Below are 17,687 nucleotides of genomic sequence, written 5' to 3'. Positions count from 1 at the left end.
TCCTTTTGAACCGAAACATGTAAGGCGAGTGAAATAAATAAGTGACCTAAAACCATTGCTACACTCGACGGATTATTCATTGACAATTTGTGATTGATAGTGTAACGGACCAAATATGAAACAATTCAAATAAGTAGTTAGTTATTAGAGAGGGTGGGTTTCCCCATGCACTTAGACCTGTAGTGGTCCATTGTGCTTCCCTCTATGATTTCTACCAGTCTCTATATCCTACCGGTATTGGTGCTTACCATCAGTCCCGCCCAGCCAGCGAGACCGGCTCTACTAGATGAGAAGTATCTATAATGCTTCCCCCCTCTACCAGAGGTATTAGTGACTGTTGTTGGGCGGCAAACGTCCGCAATTTTGCTCAGTGACCTCCTCTGGAGGTATGAGGTTGTTTTACATGCCGTAAAGCAAAGACACGGGACCCACGGCTTAAAGTCCCTCACAGATGACTTGTTCCCTCGGTTTTTCCACCCTTAAAAATTTGACGACCTCCGCCGGGTATTTGAACCCGCGTACTACAAGTCATGAGATGGGAACATTACCTCTAGACTATGGAGGCCGCTAAGTAAGTAAGTAAGTAAGTATGTGGGAGTTATTAGGTTTTCAGATCATGTTAGGAATGAGACGATAGTTGCTCGTAGGACGTAATCATCTCTACTTTAGGCACTGCTCAAAATTGGTAAACCTAGTATTAAGGAAAATTAGAAAAATTAGGTTTCAAGTTCATGACCTTCATTATGTGCCAAATAAAGAGCATTGTTTAGTATTTTCATTTTAAAAATTACAAATTTTTTTCTTTTGGTTTTTGTATGGTATTAATTTGAAGTTAGTTAAACATAAATAATAATATAAATGCAAGTGCAAAAGGTTACATTTATTTCATTGAGGAAATTGATGAAGGGGGCTTGAGGTTTTGGCAAAAAATTAGAAGGGGGATATCCTGTCAAACACTTTGGAGACCACTGAGCTAGACAGATTTTGGTGAAATTTCATAATATGAGCCATTGGAAGCCACCCCAGGCTCATAATTTTTAATTTCCTGCAGTTGGTAATAACATCATGGTTGATGCACAAACTTGAGGTGGACACTTCTTTGAAAATCCAGTGACTGAGGTAACCATATGTACGTATAGTAACTGGGAACCAAAATGACTGTGAACTGTGTCTGAAACATTTGAGAAGGGATGCCATCAGCTGGTAGTTGAATAGGTTCTTGTGTCATCATCAGGAGGTTACTAGATTATATTTCCAGTGTAAGACAAGGACCAAAATACAGCACTGAACACACAGGACTCTTCTTGTGTAAGGTTTTCAATTCAAGGTATGATGTACCATCACAGATATTTTACACAGACATTAGGAAGTCAGGTTGCACTTAATCTTCTTAATGTCTCTATCAGACGTGTCCATAATGGCTTCAAGCAATCAGAATGCCAATATGTAGAGAACACTTGTGCAAACTGTGGGTACTCGGGTTGCATCTTATCACTCTCTGTTATAATTTTATGTTTACAGTACCCTCCCTCCCCCCAACAAGCACTGCTGCCGTCACCTCAGACACCAGGCGTTCAGTCTGTTCCGCCAGATTTCTCAAACCTCATGCATCCGCCCAGGCCCCCACCAACCATGATCAGCAAACAAGTACAGGTAAGAAAAGTGTCTTCTTTTGAGAGATCCCCCCCCCTTTCTTTTATTAGTTGTCTGTGCTTATCTTTTGGGATATAGTGGCATATAGTATGTTTGAAAGTCTGCCAGAAGTTTTGGACGAACCTGGAGGCCCATGTTCCTTCTCAGCGTCAGTTGACTTTCAATGGAATACACGGCGGTATAACCACCGCTGCAAGAATCTTATATCCCATATTTTTTAAATTCCTTGTACCTGTACGCATTGTGATTTAACCCTTTCCTAGCCTCTGTCACAAGGCTTCTGGTAGCTAACTTCTTCACACAGGTCAATTGTCAGAGGTCTTTCCCCACATTACGATCGAATGCAAATATTATTTTGGGCATGTGTAGACATGTTGCTAGTCAGAGGCCTTGAAACAATGAGAGAACAGCCAGTGCTATCCAGTGGTGTGCAAACACACCTCTACATCAATAGAGATACTGTTGTAAATGATGGTGTGCAACCCATTGTAACAGTTGAACTGCAACAATGGAGATGAGGGTGTTTTCTATGTTGTCCACGCTGAGGAGTCATCTTGAATGTGACTGGGTTGACCCAATTAGTTGTAAGAGCAGTGAGTTGAAAGTCAGTCTGTGAAGAGAAGACTGAAGTTGGTGTGAAATGGCTGCCAGCCTGGCAGTTGTCAGTTGAGAGTTGAATTCTGCACGGGAGGCTGTGAAGATAGCACTTGAGTGCGTGAAGCTGAAGAATCTCCACTGTTAGAAGCTGTTGCCAGGGAATGGCTGGTGAAGATGCAGCAGGCTGGAAAAAGACTTAGCGGGTGCTGTGGCGATTTGTAAAGTGTGGATGTCAGTGATAGCGCTGTAATTACTTGTAGTTCCAGTGTATGTATAAGTGGTCAGTAAATCCATTCACCAACCTGTACCCCATCAACAGCCACAGACATGAATCGTGACAATATATTTGCCTTTTAGATTCTTTGACATCGTTTTAGTAGTTCACATACAGAAACAAGATATTGCAGGAGTTTTATATTTCTTCTTTGAGAGGCTCTTTTCCTCTCTCTATTGAATAATTTTCATGAAAATTAATTGTGGCTGGCAATACTGAAGCTGGGAACAGTTAAAGCTTCCAAATAAATTGTGCTTTCTGACAAATTAATTAACCACTTGAAACATTCTGTTTCTTCAAAAGTGTTTCTCTCATATTTACATAACGACAAATTTATGGTCTGTAGCAGATCTCAGAATATTTGTATGACGTGAACTACATATGGAAGTGTGGGAAGGAGGAATGGATAATGTGGAGTTGTACCTACGCTTGATTAAATGCTGTGCCATGAAGAAGTATAGCACTGTGAATGTGTGGGTCGGTGCATTTCTGACCTTGGCTCTGGATGGAGGTGAGTTGTAGTCTGCTTCATCCCTGGGAAAGAGTGCCTGGAACCCACGGTATAGTAGTAGACCTTGTGGGCCCTGGAAGCAGTCTGGATGTGGAGGCAAGTAGAAATATCACAGGCCCTGCTGGGAATCAAACATCATTTAGCCATCTTGCTTTACTGTATTGACTGAGTTATCCATAAGTGAACAAAAAAAAGTAAAAGTAAATCTGTAACAGGCTGTTAGGGTTGTGAGACGTTGAGGGTCCCACATTATCCAGACAATCGGCAAAGATGGTGGTAAGGTTGTCAGCCTTACGTGCCGGCCGTGCTTTACTCCCCAGGAAAATTATATAATTAATTCCTGGTACTCATTTCTGTTAGAGGCTGTGTCGATCCCACGGACATAGTTTGGCTGGAAGGATTAGGTCTTTATAAGTGAATGACAGATGTATTTGTGGAGAACTTGATAGACGTCATCCATTATCCATTAGTGTTTCCGTGGTTATTCCCGACATTATTTTTCAGTTATCTCAATTTGTTACAGTTTCTTAGGGTTTTTGTTGCTGTCTGTTAACTTTGTATCTTTAACTTTTAGTGTCTGGGAATGTGGGTTTTTAATGGCCCAGTTCTGTAAGCAGTTGTATTTTAACTTAGCATTTTAAAAGTGCAACTTCCAGCCAGCTGGACTGTACATCTGCTGTGGAAGTTATGTGACTCACAAGTAAAACATACGAGTAATTCTAAATTTATTTAAAAAAGTTTAATTTCTGTCAATTTCCTACCCTTTCAGTTTTTGTGTGTGAATATGACAATTGTGTGTGCACGTATTAACCTCTTATCCCCTATATTTGCCAGACTACTGTGCCCAACCAAGGTCAGATAAGTAGTGTTCTGACAATGGTGTATAACACAGTTACTGTTTATTTGTTCATTGTCTGGTATTCAAAAAATAGAGAACACAACCCTTCAGAAATAGGATGTTTTTCCATCATCAGGTGAAGGAGTGGGAGGCGCCTACACTCAATCACTGGATGGGGTTAGCTGTTTCTCTAAGGGACCCAACAGGGAAGGTGCCTCTCATCCCTTCAACTGAGGACAGAAACAGGTCCAATTTCCAAAATATTATGTTCTCTATTTTTTGGAATACCAGACAATGGACAGAGTCCAAAAAGCCAGAAATTCGAAGGTCAGACAGTAACATGCCATGATGACAGTATATTCCACTTTAGCAGTAAACTTGGAGCACATAGTTTCTTTCTGTTACTAGATGGTGTTGTGGGCTTACTTACTTAGTCATGGAACTGAGCCCTTCTGGAGGAGCCACCAATTCTGCAGCTACTCAAGAATTTCCCAGCATTTTATGGAACCCGAAGGTTCATTACCATGTTCACAAGAGCCCTCCACTGGTCCCTATCCTGAGCCAGATCTATCCAATCCATACCATCCCATCCCATCCTATCTGTCTAAGATCCATTCTAATATTATCCACCCACGTACGCCTTGGTCTTCCCTGTGGTCTCTTTCCTTCTGGTTTTCCCACCAATATCCTATACGCATTCCTCGTCTTCCCATTCGTGCTACGTGACCTTCCCACCTCATCCTCCTTGACTTGATCATTCTAATTATACTTGGAGAAGAGTGCAAGTTATGAAGCTCCTCATTATGCAGTTTTCTCCAATCTCCCGTCACTTCATCTCTCTTCAGTCCAAATATTCCTAAACACCCTCAGTCCATGTTCCTTCCTTAATATCAGAGACCAAGTTTCACACCCATACAGAACCACAGGCTGGGCTACTTTTTATATCTTCCATGTATATGGGTAGCTTGATGGTTATTTCTTTTCTGTGAAATACTGCCAACCTCTATGTTCTTTGAATAATGGCTGCCCTGGTAGGTAAGCCAGCAGTGAGGTTACTGAGAGTGAAAATATTGATGTCTCAGGTGGATATGAGAGGGATCACTTTCTTTTTTCCCCCTGCAGACGGAGTTAACGTGTCAGAGGATACAGGAATTTGAAACGCAAGCATCATCTGATCTGGAACTCCGAAACAACAAAATAGATGAGCTAAATAGAGTGAGTATTATTATTATTATTATTATTATTATTTTTGTTAATGAGGAAAGTGTACTTCACTTTCAGACACAGCATAATCCTGATTGTCCATACATGGATTACCCAGTTTACAGCTTGTCTGTGCACTATTTTTAAGTCTGTTCAGAACCTTGCAGAAGGATTATTAAGCAGGCTCATTCCCTTCCATCTGCACCTATGCAACAGATAGAAATGCAGGATGGAATTTCATGAAGTTTGATGTGGGAGAAGTTTGCAAAAATTTGCTGAGTCATTTTGTGTAAATCCTACATCTATAATGCTCATATTACACGAAGATGTGCATGCCTTTCTGTGCATATTTTGAGTGTAACTTGCTAAATATTTATCATAGCAACATAATGTGTTGGATGCAAGCTATAAAGAAAAATTAAACAATTTTTCTGCAAGTCTTGCAGTTGTCAGGATATTTAAACATATCTGGCACTTCGTGTACAGTTCCAATTTTTTGTGAAATATCTTGAATTCTTCGTATTCAGTTATTCACGCATCTTCTCCACTTCATTAGTGTACATAATTTGGGAATATGCTGTACAGAAATCCCTTGTCATTGGCAGAGGCTGTGACCCTGAAGAGCATCACAATTGGGAAGGCCAAAGCATTGTGGGAAATAAGAGGTTAGGGGAATCACAGCCACTGTTAACACTTGTCAGAGCCTAAGTAAATATGTACAACATTTTATTTGGGTCAGTGAAGAGAAAAAGACCTCTCAGAAGATGTAGTGACAAGTTTATAGTAAAACTAATTAATCAGATGGAAATGTACAGGCATGTATGTAGCCTATACTAAGCTGGTCATTACAGTCACCAAATGATGATCCCTTGGATCAGAAGCCACATATTTTGCTTTCGATGCTGTCATAAGCTAGAATTTCATAATTTCAAAGCTTTCATCGTGCTGTTATGTTACTTTATCTATAAAAGAGGTTTAGAAAAACTTTGATATTCCATCTTACACACAATACTCCTTTAAAACATTCGTGTTTTTCTTCATGCAGGACGTTTCCTTGTGCTCTGTTGTGTGTTTAAACCACGCAGCAGAAGGAAATGCCCAGCATGATGAAAAACACGAATGTGTGATGGGACTAGACATTGAACATTAGGAACACAAAACGCAAGCACAGCAGTCTCCACAGACAGTTTTAGAGCACCTGATGATGACCAATGATGGTTGAAACACATATTGTACAATGTCGTTTTAAATAGGAGAGTTCCTGGCTACAGATCCAGAGGTGTGGGTTCGATTCCCAACGCTACAAGATTTTCTGAGGAGTAGTGGGTCTGGAATGGGGTCCACTCAGCCACGTGGGGGTAATTGAGGAGCTGTTTCAAGGAAATAGTGGCTGCAGTCTAGAGAACCGAGATTAATGTCCGTGGGAATCCCTTGCTCTGACCATGCAACACCCCCTATGTACTAAAGTTCTCACTAACTTTGCCAACAAATGGCAGTTGCTCAGTTGGTATAGTTCGCTTGTGGACTAAAACAATGAAGATTGTTTGTTTTTTGGTTTTAAATAGGTTTAAAAGACTCATTGTGTAAATGTAGTAACTTTTAAAGAAATTTTTAAAGGAGTGTTGCATGTAAGGCAGAATATCAGAGATATTTATTAATTAATAAACAGTGTGCTCCAGGATGCTACAGTATAACCTCGTGGACATGGTTTGTGAGAAATTGTTTAGGGTTTTGTGGTTAGTAAATGAACCCAAAGAAAATATATAAATAGTAGAAGTTCTGCTTCCTGTGCTCACAGTCTCATCATAACATCCATATTGCAAAAATACAAAACACGTGCTTTAAAAAGGAAAGATTTTAAATAAACATTCTTAATGAAAGTGGTAAGAGAGGCACTAGTTGGCAGATCCACATGCTTGAAGAATTGGTGTGCTGTGTGCAACCAGGGCATGCATGGTAACATGGTCTTGTATAGAATTGTTACAGTTTGTCTGTAGAAATAGATAACCAAAGTCCTTTGTGTACTCAGTAGTAATATTGGTAACAAGTCTTCACCTGTGTGTCTGAAAGTACTGCATTCAACACAAAGTTTTGGGAAACTTGAGTTGAAAGTTAAGGGGGTCAAATGCAGTTAAAATGTGGCTCAGAGCAACATGCATTCTTAGATCTCACTCTTACGAGTAAGGTAACCCTCTGAAAATGTATGGAATTTTTGCCTAAAAGTGTGTGTTACAGATTGTTACGGACAGGATTCATCAAATCCTGGCTGCTGTATTGGCACCTTATATTTTTTGGAGTAGGCTGCTGTTCTGAAATATTTCTTTGATTAATTAATTAAGCACAATGCTATGAAGGCCTGTGGGTGGGTGGATGTATAGATCCACATTTTCTTGACCTTGGCACTAGTTGGAGGTGAATGGTCAGCTTCACTCCCCAGCCACTTTACCCCTGGGGAAAGAGCCCCTGGTACACATTTGATAGGAGGCTGGGTGGGCCCCAGAGATGGTCTGGATGATATGGTGAAGATAAAATTCTTGACCCTGCCAGGACTTGGTCTTCCAGCCTGTAGCCATTTGCTATTCCAACTACACTATCCCTGCTCCCTTGAAATATTTCTTTATTCACAGTGTGAGGACAGACAGAATTTGCACCCTTACTGGGACTTGAATCATGGTTGCCCAGTCACATCACTGACAGTTAACCTAGAGTTCGGAGAGCCCATCCTGTTACATTCCGACATCAATGTGTTATATAAAAAATTCCAAGAATATCCTAAATACAGTTTTACATTTCACGTGTAAAGCCAGATATTTGTGGCAAGTGGGCAGTGCTCCTAGTGTTAAACTTGTGTCTAAAGACCAGTTGTCCCAACCAGGGTTTTCGTGGTTTTGGTTAGTCCCACATACTTTACAATAAGTTATTGACTTGTCATCAAACAGTCTGATGCTGTGTACTCGTTACTGACAGCGCTATTAACTGGACCATAAATAAATATTTGATAGACAGTAGTAACACTTTTGTATTGTTTGATGGTGGCAGACGACGGAGGAACTGAGGCACCAGCTGGCAGCCCAGCAAAAGGTGATCGAGCAACACAAGTCTCATATCAACAAGTGTATTGATGTGGTCAAAAAACTGCTCAAGGAAAAGTCCAACATTGAGAAGAAGGAGGCACGGCAAAAGTGCATGCAGAATAGGTTACGGCTAGGCCAGTTCGTCACGCAGAGAGTAGGTGCAACGTTCCAAGAGAATTGGACTGATGGTTATGCATTTCAGGAGTTGGCAAGGTATGTATGTTGAATTTCAAAGTACTGCATTTAGCAGAGGCCTGTCAAACAGGCAGCTTATCAGAGCAAGTGTTCCTGAATATGCTCACCTGTTAGCATAGTTTCTGGTCTATCACATTATTGTAAAATTATTTAACAGGCGGCAGGAAGAAATTACAGCGGAGCGAGAAGAAATCGACCGACAGAAGAAAATGCTGCTCAAGAAGCGGCCGTCAAATAGTGAGACTGCGCGCAAACGGAGTAACACTCAGCAGCAGCAGCAACAACAGCAGCAACAGCAACAACAAGGGCAGGGTTCGGCTATCCTGCACAACGGCACTGACGCCACGTTCCTGAAACCAGACGCTATCCCAGGATTCTCGTGGCAAGAGTACTATGAGGCTGACGAAATTCTTAAGGTCAGTAATGCATCTCGGTGTTTATGACAATGTTGCATGATTCATCATTGAAATGTATTGAAAATACTACCTTGTTGCTGTATTGTGGCCTCTGGATTGCGCAGTAGGGGAGGGAAGGTAAGAGTGATTGGGGAGGAGAGATATGGGTTTCTAGAACGTTAGCCTCTAATGTTCAGAATGATGATTTGAAATCTGATAGTACTTCAGGGTTGGCTTCTATATTTAAATTTGGAGGTAAGAATTTATTGTACAGGAATAGGGATTTTAAATCTTCTGGTCATTCTTGACATCTGTATTTTAACTGAGGGTTAACAGTATCAGTACTGAGGTTGAATGCATAACCAGAATGCATAACCAGTAGAGGCTAATGGGCTTTACAGTATGGTACAAGGCAGACTGCTTCTGTTAGGTTGTGTTCATGCATGTATCATGCCACCTGTGCCCAACTATGGAGGAGAAGTGAACACAGCTGCTGTTTTTGTGCCCAGTTTTGTAGGAAGTCTTGCCTCATGGTGCTGCATTTAAGATGTATGATTCTCCTTTTGGAGAAATGATGTTTGTGGTTTATATATGCTCTATCTCTGATGGACATATACTCATTTATCAAGGTTAGGTATGTTTAGTCAGTCAATACTAGAATCTGAATTCAGGACAGTTTCCATTGGAGGCTTGGGTTGCTGTGATCATGATGGTTGAGTAACGATTATGATAATTAGATTGAATATTGTGTAGAAAATGTGGGAGCCTTGCCATCTCACAACCCTGTGGGCCTCCATGGCCCCTTACAGGGATAGCTTTAATTATAATTCTGCGTTCCACTTCACTTTGAAACATTTTAATTGAACACAGTGACAGCAGATGGTATCAGCTTGTATTCGGGAAGTTCTCAGTTAATCTCAGCTGGGACACTTAATCCTGACTGATGCAGTCTGTGGTTTTCCACTGTCTGCCCAGACACATACGTTTTCCATGGTCTTTCCAATTGATAAATTGACTATCATCGAATTATTTGGCCCTGTGCACTCTTACTGACAGCATTGTTAAAGCATGCATATATATGTATGTATTGTTTCCATCACAAGTTACACCTTCTCATTTGTAGATGTAAAGGTTCTGGGTTGGAGACCAGCTAGATCCATTGCAGATGTTTCCTCAAGCCTTTGACATTCTCTTATATCAGTAATATCAGGTCCACACCAGTGTTGGGAGTCTACAGCTATAGATCTCTTTTGACCATTGTCTTCATCACTGTCCTATTATGGAGTGTAAGTTGAATCTCACCTTATATATCCTTCTATGTCAGAAGTGGTTTGCCCTTACCAGAGGTCACTGTAACAGGAGACAGTGTACCACAAAATGTGAACCACAGTGTCTTTTGGATGTGGCACTGTGTAATCTGGTACATAGTTATTAATGTTCCAGAGGGATCAGCTGCTTTCGCCTGAAGGGTGGCAGCAGGTTCATCTGTGAACTGTACCAGACTTCAGATCATCTCATCTAAAATCTATCCTTGTAACAGGCCATGGAGGCCCATAGGGTTATGGGACATTGAGGTCCCCACATTTTCTAGACAGTCAGCAAACAGATTGCAGTAAGGCTGTTAGCCTTGCGTGCTGGCCACCCTTTATACTCGGGAAGATTCCTGGTACTCATTTCTGTTGGAGGCTGAGTCGACCCCAGGGTCATAGTGCAATTAGAAGGATTTGGTCAATTGAAAAAACCAGTGAATTGAACTCGCGACGTTCCGGCTTGTATCGAGTGCCTCAACCAACTGTGCTATCGCGTGCCCCAACAGAGCATCTCATGCCAGAAGAAACTAATCTTTATACTCACTGTTGTCATAGCCTCATATTTCACATTTGAGTCACGGTCTTTGTCCTATCCTGCCGAGTGGGATGTGGAGAAATTATATGAGCATGATTCAATTGCTGTGCAGTTGCGGCAGAGCGCACTAAAGAAAGAGGATGCAGATCTTCAGCTGGAAATGGAAAAGCTGGAGAGGGAACGAAACCTACACATCCGCGAGCTCAAGAGGATCCACAACGAAGACCAGTCCCGCTTCAATAACCATCCGGTCCTCAACGAGCGCTACCTCCTGCTCATGCTCCTAGGCAAGGGTGGCTTCAGTGAAGTGCATAAGGTGAGGTTCTGTTGAAGGCATTTAATAGTTGCATATTGAAAACTTTAGGTCAGCAGCTTTGAGCTACGGGTATGTGAATGTGCAGGGGGTGTGTACAATCCATAATGGGATCTCCTTTTGCTACCATAACTTTTTGCTTTATGCAGATCAGTGGACTAAAAGTCTCCAGTCTTTCTTCTTCCCACATTCTCCATTTCTTGTCAATTCTTTACTGTCTTCTTGCCATATTGTACTACCTGGCTGAACCATCTTGTTCTGGGTTGTCCCATAGACCTCTTTCCTTCAAATTTTAATTCTAATGCCCTTCTCAGTATTCATATTCTTTCTGTTATTTTTACTTGACCAAGCCAGTGGAATCATTTATCTAGTTCTATACACATTCTTAGCTCTTAACTCTTCTAGGATGTTATTTCTAATTTTGTCTTTTCCTCTTTTTCCCGTAAGTGTCCTCAAAAATGTTGTAATTATTGTTTGGATTTTGCTTCTGTTTTTGTAAGGATCCATGTTTCAGTGTTAACATGTTAATATCAGCTTAAAATGTACGTTTTACATTGTAAGAGAGTGCGTGAGATGTGCTTCTTACATTGTTATGCAGGTCAATAGGGCCTAGGAAGTTCCTTATAACTTTCATTTGTTCAGGATGCAAAAGTCTGTAATAGAAAATATCACACTCTGAGATAAAAGTTAAACTGCCAGGGGTACATCAGCAAAAACAGTTTCAGGAACTCTTCCCTGGATTATAAACTACATTGTGGTCATGTCTCAGTATAAGAAAAGGAGAAGAGGAACGTGTTACCTCCATCTCTAGGATTAAAGAATAATTCAAGCCAGCAAACAGCGTTCCTGGGATATTACATCATGTAGTCTGGTAGAAGGTGTCATGTACTGCCTCCACCTTCTGCTTGCAGCTTGCTTCTTGCTAGTTGTTTGCCTGCCTTGCTCTTTGACCCTGAAGATGGAGGAAATATCTACTTCCAAAACATTTGTCAGCTTATACCGGACTACTCAACATTAGTCCCAGAAGACTTTACTTCTCATAATTACTAATGTTCCATCATGCCTTGGTGCTCTAGTGGCAATGTGTTTGCCAAAGAGTCTTGAGTTCAGACCTGGCTGAGGTAGACTGGTTTTCAGGGGTGATAAAAATCCATAGCACACCTTCTCTTAGAACAGAAGTAAAGCCAGGGGTGTAGGCATGTATTCCTGAATGCTGCTGCAGTCACACAGCCTCAGAGATCTCTGACAGACAAGTGGAAACAACTTGAAATAACCCAACCCAAATGCAGTACACTGGATAACTGGACAATGTACACACCCAAGTGGTGTCTGAATAGAAAATCTGTTACAAAGACATCAGTCATTTGAGGTTAAAAGCACAGTGACTCAATCTGTAAAAGTGTGGCATTATTAAACATCAGCCAACCACATTTAAGTTAAATACAGTCATAGATGAATTTTGACAAAATTTTTCCATTCTATATTATTTTTATACTGAGTTTGCTGTTTAATAGAATTAAAATATGTAATTTACAGATGTGATGACTATAACCAGCGCCTGTTATATGTTACTGAGTTGTATTCCACAGGATCGCATGTAATGACATTTTCAAGGAAGGAAGAAAAGAAACATGTAAGGTTGTCACCATCCCTCAATTGGCTGCTGTGGGTAGTCCAACTGCCTTCAGCATATTCCCCTCCTTCTGTCAGGAAAACTCCATGCCTGCATATGCTACAGGTTCTTGGACAAAGTCTGTTGATGTCGCATTGTTTTGACATTTGTGCACAAATATAATTTCCGGTTTTTTTTTTTTTGCCTTGTTTCAGGCTTTCGACTTGAAGGAGCAGCGCTACGTTGCCTGCAAAGTGCACCAACTGAACAAAGACTGGAAAGAGGACAAGAAGGCTAACTACATCAAGTGAGTTAGTTGTAGTCTTCACTTAAGACACCTTTAAGTTTCTGTAATGTGTTAGCCCTTTAAAGCATGGTGGTTGCTATATATACCACCCGCTTTAACATTAAGGATCTCTACATTTTGTCCACACACTGCATTTATGGATTTTGTGTGGTGCTCAGCATAGACACTTATTTCTCAAACAGCATTAACTGGTTGGTTTTATAATGGGGAGATGTGTGAATTTTTAAATATTTAGACAGCTTCATAGTTTCAACTTCATAGGTCAACAGACATATTTTGCGACTTCAGAAATTTGTTATAATAAATTAGCGCCAGTAGTGGCTAAATTGACAGGAGGTAGGAATTGAGCTCATCATTATGCCTCATTGCTTCTGTGAATTAAGAGTATAAACTGGCGAAGTAAAGTAAATACATTTGCCATCAAAGTGAATCAGTGTGGCTTGCTGTATAGTGCGTGACTGGTGTGTTTCCCCATTAATGCAACTCTTGAGGCAAAGTCAGGCCCTTACCCATCCACACCTCAGCTAGCAACTTCCAAGCAGAAGATCTGATTGACTTGTCCATTCATAATATTGTGCCCATAGTTGCACTCCAGTGACCGACACCAGGGTACATCATTTGAGAGCAGTTGTCTTTGTATTAAGAAACTGTACAAGAAGGGTTCCCAGTAAACTGTATGTTCAGTGAGCATGAATTTGGGTGTTGTAGTCAGTTTGTTGAGGATTGTGGATAACTATTTTGTGGCTGTGTTTCATGTGTTTGTAGACATGCGTTAAGGGAATACAACATCCACAAGGCACTGGATCACCCTCGTGTGGTCAAGTTGTACGACGTGTTTGAAATTGATGCCAACTCATTCTGTACAGTGCTGGAATACTGTGATGGTCATGATTTGGACTTTTATCTCAAACAGGTGGGGAATAAGTTACAGTGTTGTAATGATAATAGGCTTGATGTTGCCTTAGATGTGATGCCATTTAGTTTGGTACATGGTCCCTGGTGTTTTGGAGAAACCTGCTACCCCCTCTTGCAGGGAGGCACCTGTCTGTCTAGCTACACAGAGTCACATCACAGAAGACTGTAATCTGAAAGTTTATTTGTAAGTGTATGTGTGCCATGTAAACCTTGGTTTATCTGCTCTTTCCAAGAATAAAGCAGCTGTTGACCACCATCTAGTGCTAAGGTTCGTCTTCTGCACAACACAAACCAATTAGATCAGCTGAGCATTTATGTTCAAATTGCCACAGCTGAATAGATACCCTCATTATAAGTGTACAGAATTCCTGTCTTATTGTCACCATGTGTGACGTGCTGATGTTCAGAGAAAAGAACAGCCTTTCATGTGATATACAGTTGCTGTTGTTTGAAGGTATTTCAAAGAAATTTTCTGGGTTTTTCTTTGCAACTGCATTTACACCCAAGGAGCCTAGCATTTCTGGCATGTAGATCTGTGGCGGGGCTTCACAATCAAAAGATTGAGAATGTGGGGGACTTACATAACAAGTCCCATCATATGTTTTCATGGTGTGGTGCCTAATTAGGCACAGGGACAACTGTAAATCTTACCTTTGCCATTTGTATCTGATCTTTGTCATTCTGGATCACTAACTGTCGAACATGCATTAATATTATTTTATGTCTGGTCTTCTCGTTTGTTCTGTAATTTTATTGGCAGTTTCATCCATCATGCTATTAATAAAGGAGTATGGTCTGCAAAGGACACGATATTGACTGAGATTTTAAGGATCCTGCACATAAATATTAAAAAAAAGTGACACAGCTGTGGACAAATTTGTTTATGTGGGGAGTGAAATGAATTCAGAGGAGATCACTAAAAGATTAGAGAATAGTTTTAAATTTTGTCTAATTGTAAAAGGAATATTATGGAAAATAGAAATGCAAAACAACACAGAATGAGTATATATAAAGCATATTTTTAAGCCTTTACTAACCTAGAACATGAAAACATGCGCTTCTACAAAATGAAGCAAAGGGAAAAGCAAAGCAGCGATATGAAATTTTTGGAGAAGTTTGACTTTAGAATTTCTTAACAGAAGTGGAAGAGAAGTGATTAAAGTAGTCTGATCATATAAAAGTAATGAATAGAATAAGGGTATTGAGAAGGTCAGGAGGATTAAAATTTAGAGGGCAAAGTCATTAAGTTTGACCCAGAATGAAGTACTTTAGCCAGGTACTGGAAGCCATGAAGAGCCATGTGGGCTGGCAACAATCCAAAAGAGTGAGGATTGTGCGAAGGAAGAAGGGATAACAAACTTTGGTCTGTTGACTCACACAAAATGGATGTGATGCTAGGAGAAGACGACGAGAACTATGAACCAGTGTATTTCTTGAGCGGCTGAAAGGAAATATGCATTTGTGGAACCAATTGGTTCAGTGCTGTGGACATTAAAGCTTGTCTTTGCTGCAAAATGTTTCATTGCAAGACCTGAAAGCAACTTTGTAGGGTGAGACATAAGAAATATTTGGTATGTACTTTCTTCTGATATTGGGAGCTTCCTGACTGGGGTGTTTATTTTATTACAGCACAAGACTATTCCGGAGAGAGAAGCACGGTCCATTGTGATGCAGGTTGTATCAGCACTCAAGTATCTCAATGAGATAAAACCTCCAGTCATCCATTATGACCTTAAGCCAGGTGAGATGCTCTGAAATTCCAATTAATATTCTCACATTTATTGATATCCTTTATTTTATGTTCCTGTGTTTAGTGAATGTTAATTCTAGTCCCAGCTGCAGCCCAGTATAAATAATGTCTTACTCCCTCAGAATTCATGAATTTCAGTATAGCCCTGCTTGCTTGGCTTACTCCGACCTGAAGATGGAGGCAGATCATTCTTCTGAAACGTCATTGCACTTCTACTGGTCTACATGGCATCACATCCTGGAAGATAGGCGCTGGTTTGAGAACCTTAAATCCAGTGATTAATGTGTAATTTATATTTTCAGGTAACATACTCCTAACGGAAGGGAATGTTTGTGGTGAAATAAAAATAACTGACTTTGGACTGAGTAAAGTGATGGATGAGGAAAACTATAACCCCGACCATGGAATGGACTTGACCTCGCAAGGAGCTGGTACCTATTGGTATCTGCCCCCAGAATGTTTTGTGGTCGGAAAAAATCCTCCCAAAATCTCATCCAAGGTTGACGTCTGGAGTGTAGGGGTTATTTTTTATCAGTGTCTCTATGGCAAGAAGGTATGTATGCCAGCTGTTGTATTAGCTCTCTAATATCACAGAATCACTTTGTAAGTTATACTCTCAGAATTACATGACAGAAGCTTTTGACGAAGCATTGGATTCTCAAGGACTTTTAACTACTTAGTCTCTACACCTTTCAGTTTATCATTCCTTTCTGTGGGCATGCTTAAGGCTGCTCATTGAAATAATCCTGGAATCTTATGCAGTTAAAGATTGATGTTTCTAATGCATTAGAAAACATTTTACAAGTTTTGGTTGTAAGTTTAGCAAACCAAGTGTAAGAGGCCTCTGTCTGGACAAAGATTGAAACCAGGCACATTCCAAATACAAATCAGAAGCATTACATCTTAAACCAACTTGCATGGTGTGCCTGTGTTTTAGTACAGAGGAGGAGGTTTGCATGGTGGACATGGTGAAAAGTGAAGTGTATTGCAGTAATGTTAAGTAACAGATATTAGTGAAATTTATAGTGTCTCAGTATTAAGTTCATATTTGAAGACCAGTTCATTGAATCACCAAGCGGAAGAAATTGAAGGGAAACACGGTTTAGGCATTTTTGGCAGTGCTTGGTTTTATGAACAACCTTTGAAAACAAAAGCTCTCTAGATAGTGGCACTGCTTATTGCATAATGTTATTGTATCAAGTTTAGTATCTTAATACAAATGTAGTTCTCTTTCCAGGACTTCTACAATAAAATGACTGAGGTTAGATATTTTTCTCGAGAGTTTGTTTTTAATAGTTTTCCATAATGGGCTTAATGCAAGTTATAACAGTAACAGTTTTAATTATGACAGGATTAATAGTTGAAATGAGGTGTTGACTTATTTTAATACTTTTTATAAAATGTGGACAGCAAGGTTGACACATTGTATTGTTGGATGTTGTAGCCTTTCGGACACAACCAGTCTCAAGCCACCATCTTGGAGGAGAACACAATTCTCAAGGCCACTGACGTGCAGTTTGCCAACAAGCCCACAGTCAGCAATGAAGCGAAGGTAAAGAGGTCCTTGAACTTTCCTTTCTCCCCCTGGGCCATATTTGAAACTCTTTCTGAGGTACAGTTTTCTGCCGTCCTGTTGTCTATATCTGTAGTCTGAAATTCCTTTTCATGTGTTACTGAAGATTACTGTCTTCTGTTATGTGACACCGCATAGCCTGGTAAAACATTCATATTCAGAGTCATGGGGACCTCATGCCTTGCTCTATAATATTTTTAATCTGTAGTTCAATTCTGATATCTGTGCCCCTTTTTTCATTTTCCAGTGTTACTCTGCTGCTGTACTCAGTCAAAATACCTTTTGTTTTCTGTTAGTGCCCAGACCTCCAATCAGGTCTTATTTAGTTTTTATTATTATTGAAAATATTCCCCTCCATCTAGTCACACGTGAAGCACGAATGACAGATCACGTTTTTTATAAGAAGTGATATTCTAATTCTTTGATGTTCAATATTATACAATTCAAGGAGGCTCCAACTTGACGTGTTGACCGGGCATGATAAGTGTCGCAGAATTAAGCTCTTTTACAGTTCTATGGTTTTATATAGTTACATGTGAATACACACCTGATGCTGGTCATTTGATGATAGAAGTATATAGTGATGACTTCACCTCTAGAAATAAAGCTTATTAGACAGTGAACACTGTTCA

The 17,687-nt window shown here is 40.2% G+C and overlaps 1 protein-coding gene across 7 annotated transcripts in view; it reads left to right on the top strand.

Moving 5' to 3' along the window:
• Positions 1 to 17,687, top strand: part of LOC111873025 (serine/threonine-protein kinase tousled-like 2) — a 155,513-nt gene that overhangs the window by 133,877 nt on the left and 3,949 nt on the right. For all 7 annotated transcript variants that reach the window (XM_023867386.2, XM_023867383.2, XM_023867384.2 and 4 more), the window contains 10 exons: positions 1,522 to 1,653; positions 4,996 to 5,088; positions 8,116 to 8,363; positions 8,503 to 8,761; positions 10,698 to 10,901; positions 12,726 to 12,817; positions 13,583 to 13,730; positions 15,362 to 15,473; positions 15,785 to 16,035; positions 16,927 to 17,034. In XM_023867386.2, coding sequence (XP_023723154.1) covers positions 1,522 to 1,653; positions 4,996 to 5,088; positions 8,116 to 8,363; positions 8,503 to 8,761; positions 10,698 to 10,901; positions 12,726 to 12,817; positions 13,583 to 13,730; positions 15,362 to 15,473; positions 15,785 to 16,035; positions 16,927 to 17,034 — 1,647 coding nt within the window. The remainder of the gene's footprint in view (positions 1 to 1,521; positions 1,654 to 4,995; positions 5,089 to 8,115; positions 8,364 to 8,502; positions 8,762 to 10,697; positions 10,902 to 12,725; positions 12,818 to 13,582; positions 13,731 to 15,361; positions 15,474 to 15,784; positions 16,036 to 16,926; positions 17,035 to 17,687) is intronic.

This window comes from Cryptotermes secundus, unplaced genomic scaffold (genome assembly GCF_002891405.2).
Source record: "Cryptotermes secundus unplaced genomic scaffold, Csec_1.0 scaffold2733, whole genome shotgun sequence".
In the NCBI taxonomy this organism is placed as follows: Eukaryota; Metazoa; Arthropoda; class Insecta; order Blattodea; family Kalotermitidae; genus Cryptotermes; species Cryptotermes secundus.
The sequence above is the reverse complement of the archived record's forward strand: the minus strand, read 5'-3'. Positions and strand labels throughout refer to the sequence as shown.